Raw genomic sequence first — 22,495 nt, forward strand, 5'->3', positions numbered from 1 at the left:
GGAGAGTTAGGGTCAAAGGCAAGAGTGTCGTTGAAGGAATGGAGGAAGCAAGAGAGTGGATTGAGCCAGGAGGGGTGAGGTGAAAGCTGAGACAACTACTGAAGGAAGGAGATAGGTGGGACTATTCAAGAAAGGGATGGTGGCCAGATGGGAACAGTGTAGGAGGGGATGGGCAGGTGCAGGAGAACTGGGTAACAGGGAGCTGGGTGGGATTGGAAAGAATGCATGTGAGAGGACCTCAGTGGATAAGGAGAGATAAGGGGGAGTGGGTCACTTGAATTCAGGGAAGGCCTCGTCCTTCACAATTTTGTAAACAAATTATTTACATTCTGATGCATTCAGATTACATGTTTATTGTCGGAGTACATATATGACATCAGATAACAGCCAAATATTCTTTTTCTGCATAATTCAAGGCACAATTACCACTTATTGGTAGTGTAAAAAGCTGCACGCAGTGTGTACATGTAAACGAATAAAAAACTGTAAACAGATAATCAATATGTGCAAAAGAGAGAATTTAAAAACAAATCAATAAAGTGCACAACTCAGTGTCCTTAAATGAGTCCCTAATTGAGTTTGTTGTTGAGGAGTCTGATGGTGGAGGGTTCAGCTGTTCCTGAACCAGGTGGTGCGAGTCTTGTGGCACCAATACCTCTTTCCTGATAGTAGCAGTGAGAGCAGAGCGCGTGCTGGGTGGTGTAGATCCTTGGTGATTGCTGCTGCTCTGTGATGGCAGCGTTCCCTGTAGATGTTCTTGAAGGTGGGGCGGGTTTTGCCTGTGACATCCTAGGCTGTGTCCACTACCTTTTGCAGGGCTTTACGCTCAGGAGTATCAGTGTCTCCATACTAGACCACAATGCACCCAGTCAGCACACTTTCCACCACACATCTGTAGAAATTTGCCAGGGTTTCTGGTGTCCTACCAAATCTCCAGAAACTCTTGTCTCAACATCAAAATTCAGAGCAGAATGTTTGAACCTTCTGAATTTAGAATATTTCCATTAAGACTTCAGATTCTTTTAGAAAACTGAAAGGAATTAGAAAATAATTCTGCTTTTAAACACCTGTAACATTTTGAAAACATTTTGAAGTTTGAGTGACATGTTCCACATGTGTACATTCTGGCAAATCGGTGGCCACTGTTGGAAATGAACCAGGATAACAGGAGAACTTGTGACGTTCCCGAAAATTGAATCATAGCAACTATCCAAGAATACATTTTATTTACAGGCAAGGAGCGAATTAAATATCTGGAGTGAACAATGAGAAGCTCGAGGAACCCAACAGTCAGGCAGCATCTACTAAGAGAAATGGTCAAGGATTCAGGCCGGGATCCTTAGTTGACAGAAGGCACGGACCCGAAACATTGACTGAACATTTCTCTCTGTGACTGCAGCCCAAACGCCAAATCCCACAGTTTACTCAAGATTCCAGCAATTACAGTCCTTTGTTTCTCTGGTATTAAAAAACTTATCTATTTTTTTTTAAATTGCAGTGGTCTCAAATTAATTCAGCAAGGGAACAGTCCATATCAGTCCACATACACCCATGTGATCAATTAACTTTCTAACCTTGTGTGTCTATGGAACGTGGGACTAAACCTGGAAAATCCACGCAGGTCATGGGGAGAATGTACAAACTCCTTTCAGCCTGTGTAAGATTTGAACTTGGGCCGCTGGCTAACTGTACCGCCCGAACACAAAGATCTGCTTTTCACCTGTGCTTTGAATATGGCCACCGTTTCCATTTCCTCTTCCTGTTTTATAATAGTTTGCTTCATTGCATCAATCTTTTGCTGCTTTTCCACCAAGGCTTTCTCAGCCACTTCTAACTGTTCAGAGACACCAACCAATTCAGTGCTCTGTGCATTCTGGATAAAACAAAACATATTTTGAGAACATGATAGATCTTTAAACTTAAGAAGTTAATTAACTAAGATCAAAGTGGCACCAACAAACATTTGCTGGAGAAAAAAAGTACCAGTAACTATTACTTGACAAAATAGTAAAAACCTCCAAATCTAACCTGCACAGTTAACCTGACAGCTTGCAGGGAAACAGTCTCTGCCAGCTCGTCAATTGTTTTCTGCTTTTGTACAATGGTTTCTTTAGCTATGTCCAGATCAGCAACAAGCGTATTCAATGTCTCCATCTGTTTACCCTGTTTAAAACAGCACACCAAAACGTGATTCAGAGTTAACATTACAGATTAGGGCTAAACGTCAGACAGTGGTTCAAGTTCCATCACTGTAGATACCAAATTAAATATACAAAATATTTAATCAATGATTCAGTGATGATATTCAATTTTGCCTGCTTTCTTCAGTGGTCCTTGTAATTTATTTTGTTCAAACAGATCGCAATATGGCTCAAAATGAAAACTATATCCCTCGATTATCTTGAGGTTGACCAGTCCAGATCATCTGAAATGCCTGTCTTCCACAAGTGTGGCTTCCCTTCCACCACTATCAACTCAGCCCTTACCTGTATCTCCTCCATTCCCCGGTTACCTGCCCTGGCCACCTCTGCCCCAAGACACAGGATTCCCCGTGTCATCACCGACCATTGCACTAACCTCCGTATCCAACACATTATCCTTTCATTTCCTCCACCAACAATATGATCCCACGACTGGACACATCTTCCCCTCTGCCTTCCATAAAGACTGCTCTCTCCGTGACTCCCTCATCCACCTCCACCAATAGCCCCCAATTCCCCTCCCCCCCAGCACCTTCCCCTGTGGCTGGAGGAAGTGCCACATTTGTGCCCACATCTCTTCCCTCACCACCATTCAGGGTCCCAAACTCTCAAGTGAAGCAACAGTTCACTTCTGTATCTGCAGGAGTCATCTACTGCATCTGGTGTTCCCTTTGTGGCCTTCTCATCAGAGGGACTGAGCACAGTCTGGGAGATCCCTTCGCTAAGCACCTTTGCTCTGTCTGCATCAGGGACGTGGATCACCCAGTGGCCAACCACTTCAATTCTGAGTCCCTCTCACATATTCATAAGTTTGTCCATGGCTTCATATACTATTCCTCCAAGTCTACCCGTTAATTAGAGAAACAACACTTAATTTTCTGTCTGGATACCCTCCAACCAGAAGGCATTAACGTCAACTTCTCCAATTTCTGCTAACCTGCTCTCTCACCCTCTCTTCCCCATCAATCTGTCTTCTTTCCCTCAGCTCTCCACCCCTTCCCATTAAAATGTGCTACTGTGGCGGCGCGCTGTTAGGCAGGTGAACCGGCCCCGCTTGTAACACATGCGGCGGGGCAGCTGGCCAAAATGGCACCATCGGGGTTTCCCCTTCGACCTCAGCACCAGGCTCAGAAGCCCGCGCTTGGGGTCCCACGTGACAGCCTGGAGAAGTCAGCGCCCCCAGCGCAGTTCTCAGCCAGGTCTGGGCTGGGAGTATAAGGCCAGCCAGGCAGCCTGCAATAAATCAATTCTGCTCACTGAGCTCAACCCGAATGGTTGTGTGTTATTTCAGTTAGTAGTGTAACTGCTACACTACCATGAATTTGTTGAACTCCATTTTCTAACCAATATTCTGACAGAATGGGAAATTAATGCACTCTTGCAATACATTGCAGTCTTCTTCAAATTTGACTTTTCCCTAATTTGTTACAGGTAAATTTAGAAATTGTACATTTGATTCCAAAGTCCATATTGTTAAACGTTGTGCATCAAGCTTGGTTTATCACAAGTCAAATTACATGCAGAATGAGAAAAACAGGGGAATTCTGATAGCACTTGTAGCTAAAAGCAATAGAAACATGAAGAGAACAATTATTTGTCTGAAGTTAATAAGAAATTAATTCGATTTACATGCAAAGCAAATAAGGGTCTATCATCGAAACCATCAAAAATCCAGACCAAGAATTAAAAATCTGAATGCAAACTATGAGGCTCAAGTTGGGTTAGAAAACAAAGACAAGAGCAAAAAGTAGGGTAAAAAAATTTTTTTATAAAAGAATTGAAATATAATTGACAGGGAGCTGTAATGAAAGTGAAAGAAATAGTATGATTGTTTATGTGGGGAAAAGAAACAAGAATCTTATGTAGGCCATGATGAGGACACATCTAAAGTATTAGACAAACTGGCCTCTTTTCTTGAAAGGAAGGATGAGATGGGGACCTTTGAAACTCTAGACCAGCCATTTTCAACCTTTTTATCCCTTTGGCCCCCTTATAAGTCTGCTCACAAGGGTAGTTGGTTTCTTCCATCCTATCGACTCTTTTGAAAAACAAAAAAAATTGGATATTTCAGTCCATGGCCCCCTTTAAATGTGCTGAGGCCCCCATGGTGGCCACAGGGCACCCATTGAGAATGGCTGCAGTCCCAGAGGGTTATGAATCCTCATTGAGTAAATCAAAGCTCAGATGAAAATTTTTGGGGGGGGAGAAATTAAGAAAAACTATTTGGCCCATAAATGAATGGACATGCAGACAATGTGATGGAGCAGAGGTAAAAGATCATTCTTATCAAAGAATGAAACAAGCTCAAAAGGGCCAAATAGATCACTCTTATTCCAATGTATCATGGTCTCGACTTGTGGGCCACATTGGGTGCTAAGCTTCAGAAAGTGTATAATCTATTGTACAAAGTACACCAAACCAAAAATGCTTTAGTGCAACTACATACAACAGACACTTAGTGGAAATAAGTTGCCCTTGTAAACTGATTTAGCACAGAAGGTGACATCAGTAAACAATTCTATAATCTAAACGAAGTGCCAACAGCAACTTTAGGGTGTGCTATTAAAAAACCCTACCAGATCTTGATTATTAGCCATCATTTCTGTAAAATTATCATTAATTAAAGTGAGTGTTATTTTTCAAGTAATAAACATACCTCTTTAATTTTCATTTCTTCATTGACCTTCATGAAATTTTTGTGGTCTTCAAATAAATTGTCATAGGCAGCTTGCATCTGAGCAAATTTTCTCCTATTTCCAAAGAACCGAACTATAAATTACTATGAGGCATTAAGTGCTGTTAATTTAATTGCTAGTAATCTGAAATAACTTATACAAGTACTCAAGAAAACAGCGACTTCATCCAGGGTTGATAAAGTGAAAGCTTTTGTCATTTCTTGTACTAAGATCACCAAAATGTTGTTCTTCCAATTTGTTCACTTTTTAATTCTGAAAGCAGCACTCAGGTGGACTTCAGTGTTGCAGATGTTAATGCCCCCAAGCAACTACTTTTCCACATCTGACAATGCCATGAGCTCTCATTACTTTCATGAGAGCAGGATATTTAAGCTCAGTCTTAAAGCTATTTGGAAATGAAATTTTGTTTGACTATGGAAAGGATAGCTTTTTCAATTCAGGATAAGATGTCTTTTTATAAGTTAAAGTGGACTCCGTTTGCTAATTATATGCATTTAAGTTTGATTTAAATATATGTTTAAGCGTGATATTTTAGTATTGACAATTTTTTTTTGTTGTTAGAATTATTTTTAGGTTAAGTTTTATCTCTTTTTTTTGTAAGTGGGTATTGTTAATTTTATTAACTCTTCACTCTTTATTTTGGGGGGAGGGTTGGACTAATTTTAAGTTAGACTATTAATATTGTGTTACAATTAGCGGGGGGGGTTTGTGTAGTTTTCTGATGTAATATTGTAATCATACTATTTTAATTTTTTAAAAATTTTTCTTTAAATGTAATTCTTTATTGTATTCATGTTATAAAATTTTAAATAAAGTCTTCAAAAAAAAAAAGTCTGTTATGGAAGCTATTCCCTATTGCATTGAGCATTCTGCATTGTGGGAGAGACTTTGTCAACATTATTGACACTAAACTTCCCATCTTGATGTTTGAGTGCCATCTTGCCCATCACTAATTTCCAACCGGATTTAATCAAAACCTAACTATTCACCTCAGTTATGTCACACACAAGGAGCGCAATGATTTCTGAATTAACTTGCTTTACAATCAATACATTTCACAATTTGCTACACAGGGGCAAGCTCAATAAATTTTCAAATGATGGTTAACTATACAATATAACCATTTACGAATATAACCGTACTGTACAGTCAAATCCCAGCTCCAGTCATTGAATGCCCAGTAAATCAGTTCAACATCATGAATGGTTGGAGTAAACCAAACACAAAAGCTTACTTCTCCTCTGCCAGTTTCAGTTTTTCATCTGCTAATTTTATCTGTTCAATTTTTTGTTCAGATTGTAAGCTTTCCACTTGAAGTTTCAATTTTTCATTGGAAAACTTCAGTTGCTTCACATCCTCTAAGACCATCTGGTTGTTAACCAGCTTTTGTTCCAAATCCAGACATCTGAAAGGCAATGATAATGAGCTTGTAATATACATTATAAAAATGTACTAAACATAGAAATTTAAAAAATTTAAACATACAGCATGGTAACAAGCCCTTTTGGCCCACAAGCTCATGCCACCCAATTAACCCACATCCCCAGTACATCTTTGAACAGTGGAAGGAAACCAGAGCCCTTAGGAGGATACTCAAGTAGACATGGGGAGAACATACAAAATCCTTACCAACAGTACAGGATTCAAACCCCGGTCATTGGTGCTGTTACAACATTGCGCTAACTGCTACATCAACTGTACCACTCATATATGCACCAAAATTCTTAGCAATTACTAATTTAAGCATTTTGTTGCTTCATTGTCCAATTCTACCAAAACTAGAAGACAAAAATACAAATCTTGGAAAAAATGTTCTAACAGCATCAGCAGAATGTCACCTTTGTAGGAATGGAGGAACACAGTAGCAATGTTCACTCATGCCTCCTCAAACAGTGAAGCAAAAGTGGATGGAAGGATAACAGCCTTGGCACAGTATTCATCTTAATATTTCATCATTTAGTAAGTCAACAACCCTTGAAGTATAGTGCTTTCTAAGCGTTTCTGTTGCCATCAGCCTCGACCAGTCATTCTCAACCTACTTTTTTTGGCTATGACCCCCTTAGGAGTCTGCTCTAAGTTTATGGGCCCCTTCAAATGGGAATCTCCAAACAAAGGGCTCATAAGTCCAGGCAGAGATGGGAATCAGACTTAAATGTAAGAATAGATGAGGAAACTTGGTCTATGTCGGGATAGTATGACTAACACGATAAATGAAAGATATAAATTAATACAATATAACTTTTTACATCAATTATATCTCACACCACAGAAATTAAATAAATTAAGTTCAGACTTATCAGACTTATGTTTTACATGTGGCGAAGAAGTAGGAACTTTTTTTTTTAAACATTCAACCTGGTTGTTTTAAAGAGTCCTTTTTGGGTCAATCTAGGAAATTTCTGAGAGCAGATTACAGGAATTAAATTTCCACAAAACCCAGAATTATTTTTACTGGGTATTATTACAGGGATAAGACCTACATTGAAACTACATTGAAACATCAAATAGAATTTGTTAAAATTGTGTTGGCAGTGACTAGAGAACGTCGAGCAGTTGCACAGAAGCCTGATCCCATCTGGGTGTGGCACATTGGAATAGAGATACATAGTTGTATTCCCCTTGAGAAAATTACCTATAACTTGAGAAATAAATACGACATATTTTTATGTTGGGTGTCCATATTTACAATTTTCAGTTGTGTTCTGCCTAAACGTTGAGTTCTGCGTTGATCTTCAAAGAAAATTAAATAGAATATGAATTATGATCTGTGGAGTGTGTGGCATTTTTCAGCGATCCAGTCTTCTTTCTTTTCCTTCTTTTATCTTTTTCTTGCTTTCCTTTCTAGGTTTTTATCTTTGGGGTCTTATCTTTGTTGGGTGGGGGTTGGGGTACAACCATCATGGAGTAAATACTGGATTTACATTTGTACTTGTATTTTTTACATTTTGTAATGTAAATTTTTAGCTACAAGAAAAAGTTGGTTGGTTTCTTCTGTATTTCTCTCCTACCGACTACATCAAAAGCATAAAAAATATTTTATGATTTCAGTCCATGCCCCTCCCCAAAATGTGCTGTGACCTCCGCTGAGAATGGCTGACCTAGAATGTGGTAGTAGAAGCGAGATCGATGTCAATATTCAAGGAAAGGTTGGATAGGTATATGGACGGGAGAGGTGTGGAGGGTTATGGGCCAAATACGGGTCAGTGGGACAAGGTGGGAGAAGATGTTCGGCACGGACTAGTAGGGCCAAACTGGCCTATTTCTGTGTCACGAGTGGAGCTTACACCCACAATCCTTTCATTTAATGGGATAGGGTGTTGACATGGAAGTATTCTGCTTGCTTTTCTTGAAGAAAGTATGGTATTCAGTCACTGCTCTTCTTTCTTGTAGAGCACTCCTTAAGGTCACTCATTTATTGCCCAGTTTAGAACAGGTTGGAAGTTCAGCAGTCATATTAAACTTGAGAGGACTGGCAATGCAACTCTCAGTTCAAACTTTCTGACAATCTGAATCGTAGCCTCACTATTGAAAATTCTACCCCTTTCACAGAACAGTACAGCACAAATATAGTACCTGTGAGAAACAGAAGTACCTTCACAGATTTTGCTCGAGACAAAAATTGAGAACAAAGAACATTTATTGTACAACAGTGCAAAGTTGGGTGCTTCCCCTTACCCTTGGAATACACACATATACTGGGGCTCACCCAACTTTTATACAGTTCATCTCACTGTAGAGGTACCCTCCCCCCCTAACATTCTTCTGCCTCCTGGATTGGTTTGGCATTTGGTAATTCTGTCTGCCTAGGTGCAGTTTCTGTAAACTTGAAAGACCATGGGGTATCCTGTCTGGGTCCCATCATGTCATTGTCCTTATTCATGAATCTGCCTTTGTCCTTATTCACACATCTCAACCCCCAGGACTCACTATCTATATGCAGAACTTGCTAATTCTGTTTATCACTATAAGACCCTTATTCTATTATACTTGTGTAACCCTTCCTCATACTCTTATCGGAATTCATCCCTGCTCAGCACTTAACTTCCTCTAGTCTAGTCTTCCTTATTTCATTCATACTAGCTTTACTTCCTATATTCTATTATCTCTCACAGACCTTTGGTGGCATGGTTAGAGCAATGCTATTTCACACCAGTGACCAGTCTTGAATCTGGCGCTGACTGTGAGGAGCTTGTGCATTCTCCCCGAGTCCACATGGGTTTTCCCCCTAGTGCTTGTTTTTCACCTTCCAAAAACATACAAGATTGGTAGATTAGTCAGGAGATACAAATTTCAATGGTCAGAATCCACTTTTACCCTGTTATATCGCTAAATCTAAAATATTAAAATTCAACCTATCACGTCAGCAAACATGAAGCCAAATTAAAATCTCTGCTAATTGCACATGACCCATTTCCTTCCATTTAATGCATATTCACATGCCCATCTCGAAACCTCTATCGCGTCTGCTTCCACCACTATCTCTCGTAGTCCTCCCCACCCACTGCTGAAAGACTCGCACCACACATCTCCTTAAACTCACCCCCCCCCCCACCCACCCCCACATTAAATGCACGTCATTTAGATTTTAACATTTTTATCTGGGAAAAAGAAAGGGATCCTATCTTTGTCTTTTATAATTTTCTATCATGAACTTACTTCCTTTAAGAAAAATGAAGTTTTTTCCACAATCAATTTATCCATCTTTCATTCATTTCTTTTCTAACCTTTCTTGAAGAGTCTTCTTCATGTCTTCAGCTTCATTCAGTTTTTTCTGGGCTTCCTGCAAGTCTTGCACTAATGACATCACTTGAGACTTCAAGACTTCAACTTCATTTGTGGACTACAGATGGAGATAAACAATATTTAATCTCAATGTCAATTTATGCAATTATTAAACTGCTATTATTTCATAATTTATTTTGTGCATCAGTCCTAATTCCTGAATAATCAATGAACCAAAGACACTGCCTCACTTTTCGTATACTGTTACCGTCATCTATTTATTTAGAGTAATGTTGTAAGATGGTTATAATATGAACATTTACACTGTGATACTGCTGTAAAACATCAAATTTCATGACTTGTTCGTGACAATAAATCCTGATTCTGAATACCCATTAATTTGTAGGCAACAATGTAACAAGATTCCAAAACCAAAGAATATTTATGGCTCCCTCTACATAGGTAAATATGGAGTTTCAAATTCACCAAAAGTTATTAAACATTTAATTTTTTTTTTAAAAAACACATGCTGTCTAATTACACTTAAATTAATCTACAACCTGGTGCTTTTTGGAAGGTGGGATAAAACTGGAGCACTCGGGGAAAACCCATGGAGAGAAACTCATTCTAGTCAGTGCCAGATTCAACCCCAGGTCACTGACACCGTAATAGCAACACTACAAGTTCCCAATCTGCATTCCTGACAGTTATCATTAACTAACAGAGGAAGGCATCAGTCAGTTCTTTGCAGAAAAATTGTTATATCAATTTTAAATTGACCACTGCAACGCCACAGACACAAACTATGAGATCCTTGATTAATTTTCCAAGGGGTAAATAAATAGACAACACTTCATTCTCTTGAGCAGCCAAAAAAGTTAATGCACCATATCCTAAAGATTAAAATTCAACAATATTCACTAAAGCAATCCAATTTGTTTGATGGTGTAACATCTCACAAACAAATAAAGAATATGCTCACTGGTTTCTTCCTAAACTCTAGACACAACAATGCATTCCTTTTCTTCTCAAACACTGCCCAGCCAAACCCCTGACCTTCTCATTGGATCACCACCATAAGAGTGATCCTGATGCTATCACTCTGCTCCTCCTGCAATGGACAGGAAAGGCTTGGGAGGATAACAGACTGAAAGGTTTAGAGGAACACGGCCAAACATAGGCAAATGCCACCAGCTTGGTCTGTGTGGAAAAGTGAGCTGAAGGGCTTTTTTTTTTGCTGTAAAGCTCCATGATTCCACAAGTTCAATCAGATCTTTTGGGCATTCATGGGGTCAAACCAAAATGAATAGATGGCAGGTGGTCAGCTATTTTTACATTGCAGAGGAGATTTACCAGGGTGTGGTCTGGATTGGAAAATATGTCATGAGGCAAGGTTAGCAGGGTTGGGACTTTTCTCTTTGGAGCATAGAAGAATAAAAGGAGACTTGATGGAGGTCTACAAGATTATGAGAGGCATAGATAGGATGGACAGCCACCACCTGTTTCCCAGGGCAGGATCAGCAAACACCAGAGGACACGTGTACAAAATGAAGGAAGGAGGTTTACGGGAGACATCGGGGTAAGGTTTTTACACAGAGCATTGTGGGGCCTGAAATGCCTTTCCAGGGAGGGTGATGGAGGCTGAAACATTAGAGGCATTTAAGAGACTCTTAGACAGACACATTTTAAACTTCTGTATTTTCCACCTATTTATTTTTGCCTTTTTTTTGGTGGTTGCTTGAATACTGTACAACCACAAGTCTTTACTTCCACCTGTGCACATTGCCTTACTATATGTGGGGTTGACTGCAGGCAGATTAGAGAGACTATTAATGACTCTTAATAAAATATCACATAGCTACAAAATTGGCAGATGGACCCTGTCTGCTTTTGCTTGGATCTCAATAAATGAATCGTTTCAGATTTTGACAAAAAAGCATTTACTTGGTTGTTTGGAGCATTCAATTCCTTTACTGAAGCAGTGTTTTCAGGATTCTGTTTCATCACATCAACAAGCCCACTTTCCGATGCAGATTCCTGGTCAATATTGGCTGAAAACTGCCCTGCTGCATTTTCTTCAGTCTGTGTTGCACCATCAGATGTTTCAACAACTTTAGAGAGTTCGGAAAGTCTTCAAAATATTGGGAGGATGCATTAGTCCTTATGAAGTCAAGTTAATTGTCATCTGACTGTACAGATACAACCCAATGAAACAGCGTCAATTAAATGAGGACAGATTAGTAACATTAATCTCAAAAACAGGATTGATTCTTGCTTCATTTAGTCCACTGCACAGACACTCAAGACAATCTCTCAACATGCTGCCGTTGGAGAGGGTTCAGAGGAGGTTCACACCGACGATTCCGGGAATGAAAGAGTTATCACATGAAGAGTATTTGACAGATCTTGGAATTTAAGAGAATGGTGGGTGGGGGGGGGGGGGAGAATCTCATTGAAACATTTTGAATGTTGAATGGCGTGGACAGATATAGAAAAGTTGTTTCCCCACGGTGGGAGAGTTGAGGACAAGAGGGCACAACTTTAGGATTGAAGGGTGTTATAGAATGGAAATGCGGAGGAATTTCTTCAGCCAGAGGGAGGTAAATCTATTTGTTGCTACAGGTGGTTGTGGAGGCCAGGTCATTACATGCACTGAAGGCAGAGATTGATAGGTTTTTGATTAGCCAGGGCATCAAAGGTTATGGGGGAGAAGGCCTGGCAGTGGAGCTGAGTGGGGAAAATGGATCAGCTCATGATTAAATGGCAGAGCAGACTTAATGGACTAAATAGTCTATTTCTGCTCCTACACCTTATGGCCTAACCATCTTCGAGCATGGGTCTAGTCAGCCATCCTTCAAATCCTCAAGTCAGGCAGCAAGCTAAAGCAAGGACCCAGTCACTGCTCTGATGAAGTCTTGGCACTGGGTGTATTGACAAGGATAATATTGCAGCTTTACCTCCTATCAAACTGTGGCTTTGCAGTACTTAGAAAATTATTGTGAAAATGTTCTCTCATCACAGATGCTTAAACTTAAAATAACTATTTTAAAGCATTAAATTTAGCAAAACATTTTAATTAGAAACTTTAAAGTAAAATAAGAAACCCATCTTATTTTTTTAAATTTCTTATCAACAGGTCAGAAACTGCCTTGAAATGAGGCATGTGACCTTACTCCAGGCCTGGCTGTTCGAGGCCTCAGAATTGCCCTGTCCTGTATCACCGTGGGAAATCCCAGTGCCTTTGGGTTCCATTGCTGGCTGCACAAGATTTGGAAATACTCAACTGCAAGTGGCTCAACACCTCCTTCAGAATCACCAGCTACAGCTAGCACCTGGGATCCTTCGCAGATGAAGGCCAAAGATCATACAAATCATCAAGCCTTTAGAAATATGGGTCAATGAGATCATTTACCATTCTTCTGAAGTCAGCGTGCAAGCCCATTCTGTCCAATCTCTCTTTATTGGTCAAACTTCCAACACAGGAACCAGTCTGATGAATCTTGGTTGCAATTACCTTTTCACAAGTCTATTCGACCTTAGCTTGGGAGATCAGACTGATGCGCCATATTCCTGGTGCTCAAAAGTACCCTATACAATTCCACTAAGATACCTTTACTCTTGTACACAGATCCTCTCGTGTCAAGTCTCCTAATTGCTTATTCTAACTCAAAGTAACTTTTTTGTGGATTGTATTATCAAAACACCTCAGGATGACGATAACAAAGTCAAAGAGACACACCAGGCTGGGGGAGATTGCCTCTTGAGAACTAGGTCATCAGAACCGGGATTTCTGAGGCTCCTAAGGAGCCCTGGAGCTTTCCTCATCATGTCTTGGATCTGGGCTTGGGCTGCTGGTGGTTTAAACTGGAGTCTTGTGCGGCTGCAGAAGTTCTGGAGGCAAACCCATGGACACTCAGCGACTCTGGAGGGAGTGGGGGAACACTCTTTTGCTTCTCTTACTCAGACAGTAAGAGGTGCCAGGCAATGCTAATGACAAATCTTTGTCTGCCTTATAGCAGACTAAAGGCAATTTTGTGTAAGATTACATCTGTTTTATTACCTGACAATAAAGAATATCTGATCTCTCAGCTGATGTGGAATTCTCAGGACTATTGCATTAAACTCTGAATCCCAAAACATGCTTCATACCTTGGCTCAAATGGCAGCATCCACACAGACCTGCAGCACTTTACCTTTCTTTGTAAAGATGAAGCTCAAGTTCAAGATTTTCCAACTTCAGAGCCTTGTCCCTTAGCATATGAAGTAGATGTCTGACTGTTAACTCCTCTGACAGACATTTTTCACTGTGGTCATCAGCTTTTGACCTGTTTTGTCAGTGCAGAGCATTAAAAATAAAGAGTTACATTTTGTGCAGATGTAAAACAGGATCTCTTTAAACACTCCTGACATAAATCAAACAACTTTCACGTGATTTTCCCACAGAAGGGGAATACAACTTCCAAAACCAAAACAGTTTAAAAAAAATATTTTAGAGTAACTTTATTCTGCTTCCCTCCTCACTTCCAGAGGTTCAATATTTTAGTCTCTCTTGCAGGGGTTACAGAGCATCAAATGTCAGCAAATGATTTTTTGCCTGATGGGTTCAGTGTCAAAAATAAAGCCAATTGATTCCCATTTGGTCAGTTTGCAATAATAGTTCAACAATTTCTGCCAAACCACAAGTCCCACAAAACATCCACAAGCTGATTTTTAGAGGATGCATGGGAGGACATCTGTTCAAATACGTGCACCAACAGGCTGAGGTGCAACACAAAAGATGCATTTGTATTTGCTCCCACAAAACTTTGGTCCAAGTCAGCCATCTTTCAACTATGGCTCGGCCCCCTTCCCTGTGAAGCAGTCACCTTGAGTTGATTTCTTCCGTACTTCTCTCCTATCGACATTTTTAAAAAATTGTTGCTTTCAGTCTGTGGCCCCCAGGAGGTAGCAGGAACATGGGGGCCCCCGTTGAGAATGGCTGGTCCAAGTAACACAGTCGTACTTCAAAGCTTAGCTTGCAGTTGAGGCCAGATTCATTAGCATTACAGACACCTTGAAGTTGCAGGTAAAATATCAGCTGACATTGATTCTATAGAGAGTTCACTTGCCTCTCATCAGAACCAGAATGCAACTCCTTGACTATTTATGAAGATTCTTTGCTAAATTCTTTCTTTTTACATTCCCCTCCAAGCTTCTTCCCCCTCCTACCTGTATCCACCTATCTCGTGTGATCCTTCTACTAACCTTCCTATTTGGGTGCCTGCCTGATTTTTCGCCACGTCTGGAGAAGGGCTCAGGCCTGATAGGTCATCTGCGTTTTGCTTTAGATAGATGCTACGTGACCCATCTTTATGTTGGCCTTTCTTTCCATCAGGATAAATGAGCCAAGGAGAGTATCAGGAGTAAAAGACGGAAGTCTGCAGAAACCATAATTGAAGTAAAAACATGGCGCTGGAGAAACTCAGCAGGTCAGTGAACTTTATGTAGCAAAGATAAAGGTACAGAACCACCGTTTCGGGCTTGAGTCCTTGAAGAAAGGCTCAGTCCTGAGACGAATGTTATACATCTTCACGTCCTATGGACGCTGCAACACAGGCCGAGTTCTTCCAGCATTTGTATTTTTACTACAATCACAACGTCTGTAGACTTTCGTGTTTCACTGCATTGTTAAAGAAGAACATACAACTTACGGATACACCAGTTTACTGTCTGAACCTTTGCACTCCAAGTCTTTTTGTTTAAACTCAGCATCCATAGACTCCTGCAGAACAGTGATTCAACAAGGAAAATTACATTAACATGCTGCTGTGGACAAATCAAACTATGGCATTTAAACCCAACACCCATCAGCAGTATTTTTTTGAGAACTGAAACCCAAATTTTCAGAATACATTAGAAATGCCATTCTTTTCAATGGGGCAGACTATACTTACCTAACCCTAACACCTGCATTCCACTTATGGCTCCAAGCTTCAACTTCCCATAGCCAACCATTTCATTTCCAACAACCACAGGATGCCTGTTGTCAGCGTCATCCATTGTCAGGGTGAGGCCAAGCGCAAACTTAAGGAACAACACATTATACTCCTACAGGAAATCTTAAACGTAAAAGCATGAACCCCTTTTTCCTAATTTTAGGCAGCCCCCTGCCTAGATCTGGCTCCATCTCTTCTTGATCTACCCCATTCCTGCTTTCTAATCCAATTCTCAACTCCCCCTATGTTTTCATAAGATAAAGGAACAGAAGTAGGCCACTTGGCCCATCAAGTTTGTTCTGCATCTCTACCCTAAGATGAACTATATCCTCTTCCTGTCCCTCCATCTCACACCTTCTGTCCACTCCCTATTACCTCAGCACCTCCCAACTTCTTTTCCCCATATACAGAATATTTCCCCTCTCTGCCCAATTAAAGAATAACAACCCAAAATAATGAGTGACCATGGATTCTGCCTCACTCATTCAATTCCTTCAGCAGTCATTTGGAATTAGCATGCACTGAATTTCAAAACAAGTTTTACCACATACCACTATTTGGATTTCCACAAATGAATCTTCTGTTGCAGCTCCCAGCTTCACAAGAAGTTCTGAATTCATGGCTACCAAGTCAGCTTTCTCAGTTTGCAGTCTGTGATTCTGTGCTCTCAGTTGTTCCACCAGAGTCGAGTCCATATCTTCACTGTGCAAGTCACCTGTGGATGTTCCCTGTGAGATTGAAAATTACCACTTGATAAATGATCAAGTATGAAGTAAGTTCAAGGAACCTGGATGTCAAATAGAAGGTAGGATTAAATAAAGATGGTTTATAACAGGATTAGAGAACTGAAATCTGGAAGTGCCTTACAGAAATATAGAAAATGTAGACAGCTACTTCAAATAATAAACAAGGAGGGCAAAGAAAGGACATAAAAAATAAGATTAAAGAAAATCCCAAAGTATTTTATAATCATGGTAACATGAAGGGCAAACGAGCTGTACTTATTGTGGGCCACAAATAGTTTGACAGAATGGCATCAGAAATTTTAATAATTTCTGCCTCAATTTAAGACTCAAACGTAAAAAGGAACAAATCATATTCAGTCATGGAGTTGTGATTACACAAAAATGCTGGAGGAACTCAACAGGCCTTGCAGAGCCATAAGAAGCAAAGATGTATTACTGACATTTCAGGCCTGAGCCCTTCAAGGAACGAGTAAAATGCAAGTTTTTCCTGCTTTTTACTCGTACTTTGAGGAAAGGCTCAGGCCTGAAACGTCGCTTATACATTTTTACGTCCTATGGACACTGCAAGACTGGCTGAGATCCCCCAGCATTTCTATTTTTACTACAATCACAGCATCTTCAGACTTTCATGTTTCATATCGATTTGTGATTACACACAAGGTTGCAAATTTACACATTTTTTGTACTTTGTTTTTGCGCTGACATCCCTGATAATCTATAGAATTTTCTATTATATTTTAATTTTTTTGTTAAGTTTTATTTACAGCACAGGAGAAGCCTATTCCAGCCATTTAAACCCGTGCCTCCCAATTGCACCTAAATTAACCCACAACCCCTGTATTTTTGAAGGGTGGGAGTAAACCGGAGCAACCAAAGGAAACCCACACAGATATGGAGAGAACGTACAAACTCCTTACATTGTAGACAGCGTAGGATTCGAACTGGCACTACAAGTGCATCACGTTAACCACTATGTTAAATGTGCTGCCCTGAGAAGGCTCATCATCTTCCCCAAATGTTTTCCATATGTGCTTCAATCTACAGGTTTGCAGTGAGATTACGCTTCAAGAATGTTGTAAATAAAATAAATTAAACTAAAACACTGTGGTAACTGTGAAATACAATCAGAAAATATGAGACCAACTTGGCTCAACCATTGACCATGGGAGAGAGAGGGGGTTAATATTGCAAATTAATTCCCATACAGTTAGTGCTTCAAGCTGAAGTCTTGTTTTTCTCTTTACTGAGAGTTGAGCATTTATTTTAAGCCTTAAATTCTAATTCCAATATACCTGTGTACTGCCTGCACTTTGCCCTTGAGCTTTCTTCAAGGCTTCGTTTTCTGCAGTCAACGCCATCAATCGTTTTTTGGCCTCCTCACACTTTTTCTGGATTTGATCACGCTCCTCTTTCTGTTTTTCATGCCAAGTTGCAAGTTCTTCATAACGTTCCTTCATGGCGTGGTTTGTTTGTTTAACGGCTTCTGCAGGGCATCAATCACAAATTTGATCAAGCAATTAAATGATGGTGATTTGTTATTTCCAGAATTACAATGTACACATGCACTGAAATTCTTGCTTGCTGCAGCTAAACATATACCCACGATACATCAAAAATTACCACAATATACCAAGATAAGAATAAAGATAACATAAAAGTGGAGACAAATAAATAGTAAAATCCCCATCATCCATAATCCAATCAACTTGAAACTCAAACAACTGGCCCAAAAGAGGAAATAAATGGAATGAATAAGACTGTGCAGATGGACCCCATGGGGAGCGCTGAGATCTTATTGGACATGCACAGATTTGCCCCACTGAATTAGCAATGGCCCTCAATGCGCGTATATTCTTCTTGCTGTCACCTTTTGCGCAAGTTGGGTGGGGCTGAGTGCGAGGAAGGTGCGCCAGGGGCTCGACAGAGACACCTGCGTGGAATTGAGCTGGGCTGTCAGCATGAGGAAGGTGCATCAAAGCCCTGATGTGTGTAGGTGAGTCAGTTTGCATTGAGTCCTTGACCAGGACACTAGGATGAAGAGCCAGCTGATGCTGCTCCCTGCTAGGGCAACTCTCCCAAAGCTTCTTCCTATCCCTGTCTAGTAAATCTATCTTCATTGGTATTATCAGTAATGCTTTATCTGTAAACTTGGGAGAGGGCAGGTTAATTATGACGGCAGGACGATTAGTAGTGGCCAGCACAACGCTGTTACAGTGCCAGTGACGAGGGTTGGAATTTAAATCTTGTAAAAATTATAGGAATTACTTGATTAAAGCGAACTTCACATAATTAAAAGCTACATATTGATTTTATTTCAAATTATTGACATGTTGCACTGTCTTTTGTCTTTTAAATGGTGTATTCTTAATGTCAGGTATTGGAAGAGTGACTCACGGTCAACCAGAAAATTCGCATATAACATCCACAATCCCCTAAGTGCCGGATAATGGGGATTCAGTCGAACTGTAAATCTAACTGAATAAATTTTGCAGCAAACTAGTGTAAAGTATTCCTTAGACACCTGAAAACTTGAATCAAAACTCAGAACAGTCTGGCCCAGAGCACCTTTTACCATCCACAGCACAACTTATTACTGTTGACGATCTATAACAAGTTATAGAACCACCAAGGAGGGGAGAGAGAGAGCTGGCAAACTTTCCAGATCTTTGATGGGTTTGATGAGAGAAATGAGAATTTTTGTTTTTCTTGTTGAATTTACAAAAATATTTTAGCCATTACATGTTTATTATATTGCAGTGGACCTCCTATCACAAGCCTACTGACCGTCAGTTGAGAAATACTGGCCTGGAGAAATGCTGGAGAAACTCAGCAAGTCACAGATTTTTTTCTGTGGCAAAGATAAAGATAGACAGCCAACATTTCAGGCCTGAACCCTTCATCAAGGTATGGACAAAATGCAGGCAGGCACCAGAAACAAATGGTGGGAGATAGGGGAAGAGCACATGGATCGTGGTCCACTGCAGTCACATACAAGCTTTCAAGATTCCTTTATTGGCACGTAATAAAACAATGTAATATTACACGGAATTTGCTTTAGTCTGCCTAAGCAATCAGATTCGCCATGAACAGAATTTTGCCTGAAGTGCCTCTTACAGTCAGGGAAAGACAAACTCAAGTTCAATACTGTATATACCGTACTTGTGTAGTAAGTCAAATTTTGTGGACCTATTTTTAGGGTAAATTTTTGGGGGGTTGACTATTGACCATGATAAGTATCTAGATCAATTGCAGCGTTGGGACCTCAGATGGGCAGGCAGGTGGGTGGCTGGGACTGGGTTTGGGCGTCGGTAGCTCAGATAGGCACCCAGGGCCTCAGAGTCTGTGATTGAGGTTGAGGGAGCTCTGGAGGGCAGGTGGCTTGGACCGAGTGGTAAGCCCAGGTTTGGGGCATTGATAGCTTGGTGAGTGCCTGTGGTCAAGGGGTCAGGAGCTCTGGAGGGCAGGTGATGAGGACAGGTGTTAAGTCCATGTTCAGGACATTGTGAGCTCGCATGTGTGGAAGGCCAGAGCCTCAGTGAGAGTCTGCGGTCTGAGGGGGCAGTTGGGAACAAAAATAGACATGGTTGGTCAACCTTTGAACACAAGTATCAGAGAATACCAAGTTTTTGGGACAAGAATAGGCGGGGTCAACTTTTATGTGGTATCAACTATTACAAGTATATATCCTTCATGAAGCAACTGAATTACCCAACATTCTTAAATCTTTTTAAATGAGGCATCGTCACCCAGATCAAAAACAAGCCTGCAATTGAAAGCCGTGGCATGATTTACATCTCTAGCAGTTATAACAGGTTCATGTTGCACAGCACCTTTTAATTCATTGTTTTCCTTGATCAGTTGTTCCATTTGTTTCAGCAGTTCTTCTGGGGTAAAAGTTTCCAATGGATGGGGCCCATTGATGGTCACAGCAGTGCCATTCGTTGTGTGTTCATTCTGGTCAGCCATCATTGCTGGTAAACAGAGGGGGGGAAAAATTCAAAAATTTTCAGCCGTAAAAATCACAAAATTCTTCAGACACAGTGGTTGAAGTAAAAAACAAAATGCTGGAGAAGCTCAGCAGGTCAGAGTCCTTTAGCAAAGGCAGAGATACAGAACTGACGATTTGGGCTTGGACCCTTCATCAAGGTATATTTGCCAAGCATTTTTCATTTTGTGTCAAAACTTTCCAGAGGGTGGTCTGTATCTGAACAAGTTGCTAGAGGAATCTGCAGAGGCTCACACAATCACACACTTCCAAATTGTGGACAGGAAGGGAACGGACCAAATGCAGGTAGATGGGACGGGTGATCTGCTCAGTCTGGACGAGGTGCGCTGAACGACCCGTTTCTCAGCTGTATGTGACTGCAGTGGACCACGATCCAGTGAAAAATTACTGGAAAGACTATGGAAACATAGCAAAGACACTGCCACTCACACCGAGCTCAAAGCACAGTAGGAAGTGGAGTTGAACCGACCCGGCCGGCTGCCGTGGTCCGACACTGAGTGTTGCAGCAGCCGAACGTATGGTGTGGGTTCCAGGAGCTGGAGGAGACACGGGCACGGAGTCGCTGCGCCAACAGCCGCTACTTTCACTTTCCTGTTCATATTGCGTCGTGAGTAGGAGAGTCCACCCTGCCCGGATCACACCCCCCTCCTACCCCCCCTCCTACCCCCCCTCCTCGGTCACGACACCCCCCCCCCCTCCCCGGGTCACGACACCCCCCCCCTCCCCGGGTCACGACACCCCCCCCCCTCCCCGGGTCACGACACCCCCCCCCCCCTCCCCGGGTCACGACACCCCCCCCCCTCCCCGGGTCACGACACCCCCCCCCTCCCCGGGTCACGACACCCCCCCCCCTCCCCGGGTCACGACACCCCCCCCCCTCCCCGGGTCACGACACCCCCCCCCCTCCCCGGGTCACGACACCCCCCCCCCTCCCCGGGTCACGACACCCCCCCCCCTCCCAGGGTCACGACACCCCCCCCCCTCCCCGGGTCACGACACCCCCCCCCCTCCCCGGGTCACGACACCCCCCCCCTCCCCGGGTCACGACACCCCCCCCCCCTCCCCGGGTCACGACACCCCCCCCCCTCCCCGGGTCACGACACCCCCCCCCTCCCCGGGTCACGACATCCCCCCCCTCCCCGGGTCACGACACCCCCCCCCCTCCCCGGGTCACGACACCCCCCCCCCTCCCCGGGTCACGACACCCCCCCCCCTCCCCGGGTCACGACACCCCCCCCCTCCCCGGGTCACGACACCCCCCCCCCTCCCCGGGTCACGACACCCCCCCCCCTCCCCGGGTCACGACACCCCCCCCCCTCCCCGGGTCACGACACCCCCCCCCCTCCCCGGGTCACGACACCCCCCCCCCCTCCCCGGGTCACGACACCCCCCCCCTCCCCGGGTCACGACACCCCCCCCCTCCCCGGGTCACGACACCCCCCCCTCCCCGGGTCACGACACCCCCCCCCTCCCCGGGTCACGACACCCCCCCCCTCCCCGGGTCACGACACCCCCCCCCTCCCCGGGTCACGACACCCCCCCCCTCCCCGGGTCACGACACCCCATCCTCCCGGGTCACGACACCCCATAACCCCCATCTCCCGGGTCACTCTTCCCGGACCTCCCCACAGCAGGGCCGGCCACTCCCCATTCTTCCCCCCCGGTCGTCCTCCTTCTCCCTCTCGCACGCCCCCTCCCCGACCACCCAGCGCCTACCTATAAGCCGAGGCCCCGGCCGCCGCCTCAGCCCCGATCACCAGGTGACCTGACACACGCATGCGCTCCTGCCGCAACGTGACGTAAACGCGAAGCGGGTCACGTGACCCCGTGAAACTGCCCGGCCGCCGCCTTGGTGAAGGTGTGAGGTCAACTGAACCATGGCTTCTCCTCTCCAGGGGAAATAGAGCCCTGGTTCCATCCCGTCTGTTTCCCTATGCAGACACCGTGGGCGAAGTCAATACACAGAGCTGGAGAAACTCAGCAGGTCAAACTGTCCTTTAAGATAAAGAGACAGAACTAACGATTCGGGCTTGAGCCCGTCATCAAGGTATGAGCAGACTGTGGCAGGGCCCCAGATATATAAAGGAGAGGAATGGAAACAAACTGTGCAACTACAGAAAAATAATAATATTCAGTTATAAATATAGAA

The 22,495-nt window shown here is 42.7% G+C and overlaps 1 protein-coding gene across 5 annotated transcripts in view; it reads right to left on the reverse strand.

The window, feature by feature from the left end:
• optn (optineurin) overlaps positions 1-22,262 on the reverse strand; it is a 29,164-nt gene extending 6,902 nt beyond the window's left edge. The window contains exons 1-13 of one of the 5 annotated variants that reach the window (XM_069909665.1): positions 22,063-22,262; positions 20,816-20,937; positions 20,171-20,311; positions 17,633-17,823; positions 16,146-16,322; positions 15,310-15,380; positions 13,813-13,944; positions 11,564-11,750; positions 9,622-9,737; positions 6,132-6,302; positions 4,858-4,951; positions 2,029-2,163; positions 1,721-1,873 (exon numbers count right to left, since the gene is read on the reverse strand). In XM_069909665.1, the coding sequence (XP_069765766.1) occupies positions 1,721-1,873; positions 2,029-2,163; positions 4,858-4,951; positions 6,132-6,302; positions 9,622-9,737; positions 11,564-11,750; positions 13,813-13,944; positions 15,310-15,380; positions 16,146-16,322; positions 17,633-17,823; positions 20,171-20,311; positions 20,816-20,937; positions 22,063-22,124 (1,752 nt within the window). In that variant the 5' untranslated portion in view covers positions 22,125-22,262. Of the gene's footprint in view, positions 1-1,720; positions 1,874-2,028; positions 2,164-4,857; positions 4,952-6,131; positions 6,303-9,621; positions 9,738-11,563; positions 11,751-13,812; positions 13,945-15,309; positions 15,381-16,145; positions 16,323-17,632; positions 17,824-20,170; positions 20,312-20,775; positions 20,938-21,967; positions 22,023-22,062 lie in introns of those variants that run through there. The other 4 variants (XM_069909664.1, XM_069909667.1, XM_069909666.1 and 1 more) reach the window with 4 other exon arrangements.
• Between the last annotated feature and the right edge of the window lie 233 nt (positions 22,263-22,495).

The sequence above is a fragment of the Narcine bancroftii genome, chromosome 13 (genome assembly GCF_036971445.1).
Source record: "Narcine bancroftii isolate sNarBan1 chromosome 13, sNarBan1.hap1, whole genome shotgun sequence".
In the NCBI taxonomy this organism is placed as follows: domain Eukaryota; kingdom Metazoa; phylum Chordata; class Chondrichthyes; order Torpediniformes; family Narcinidae; genus Narcine; species Narcine bancroftii.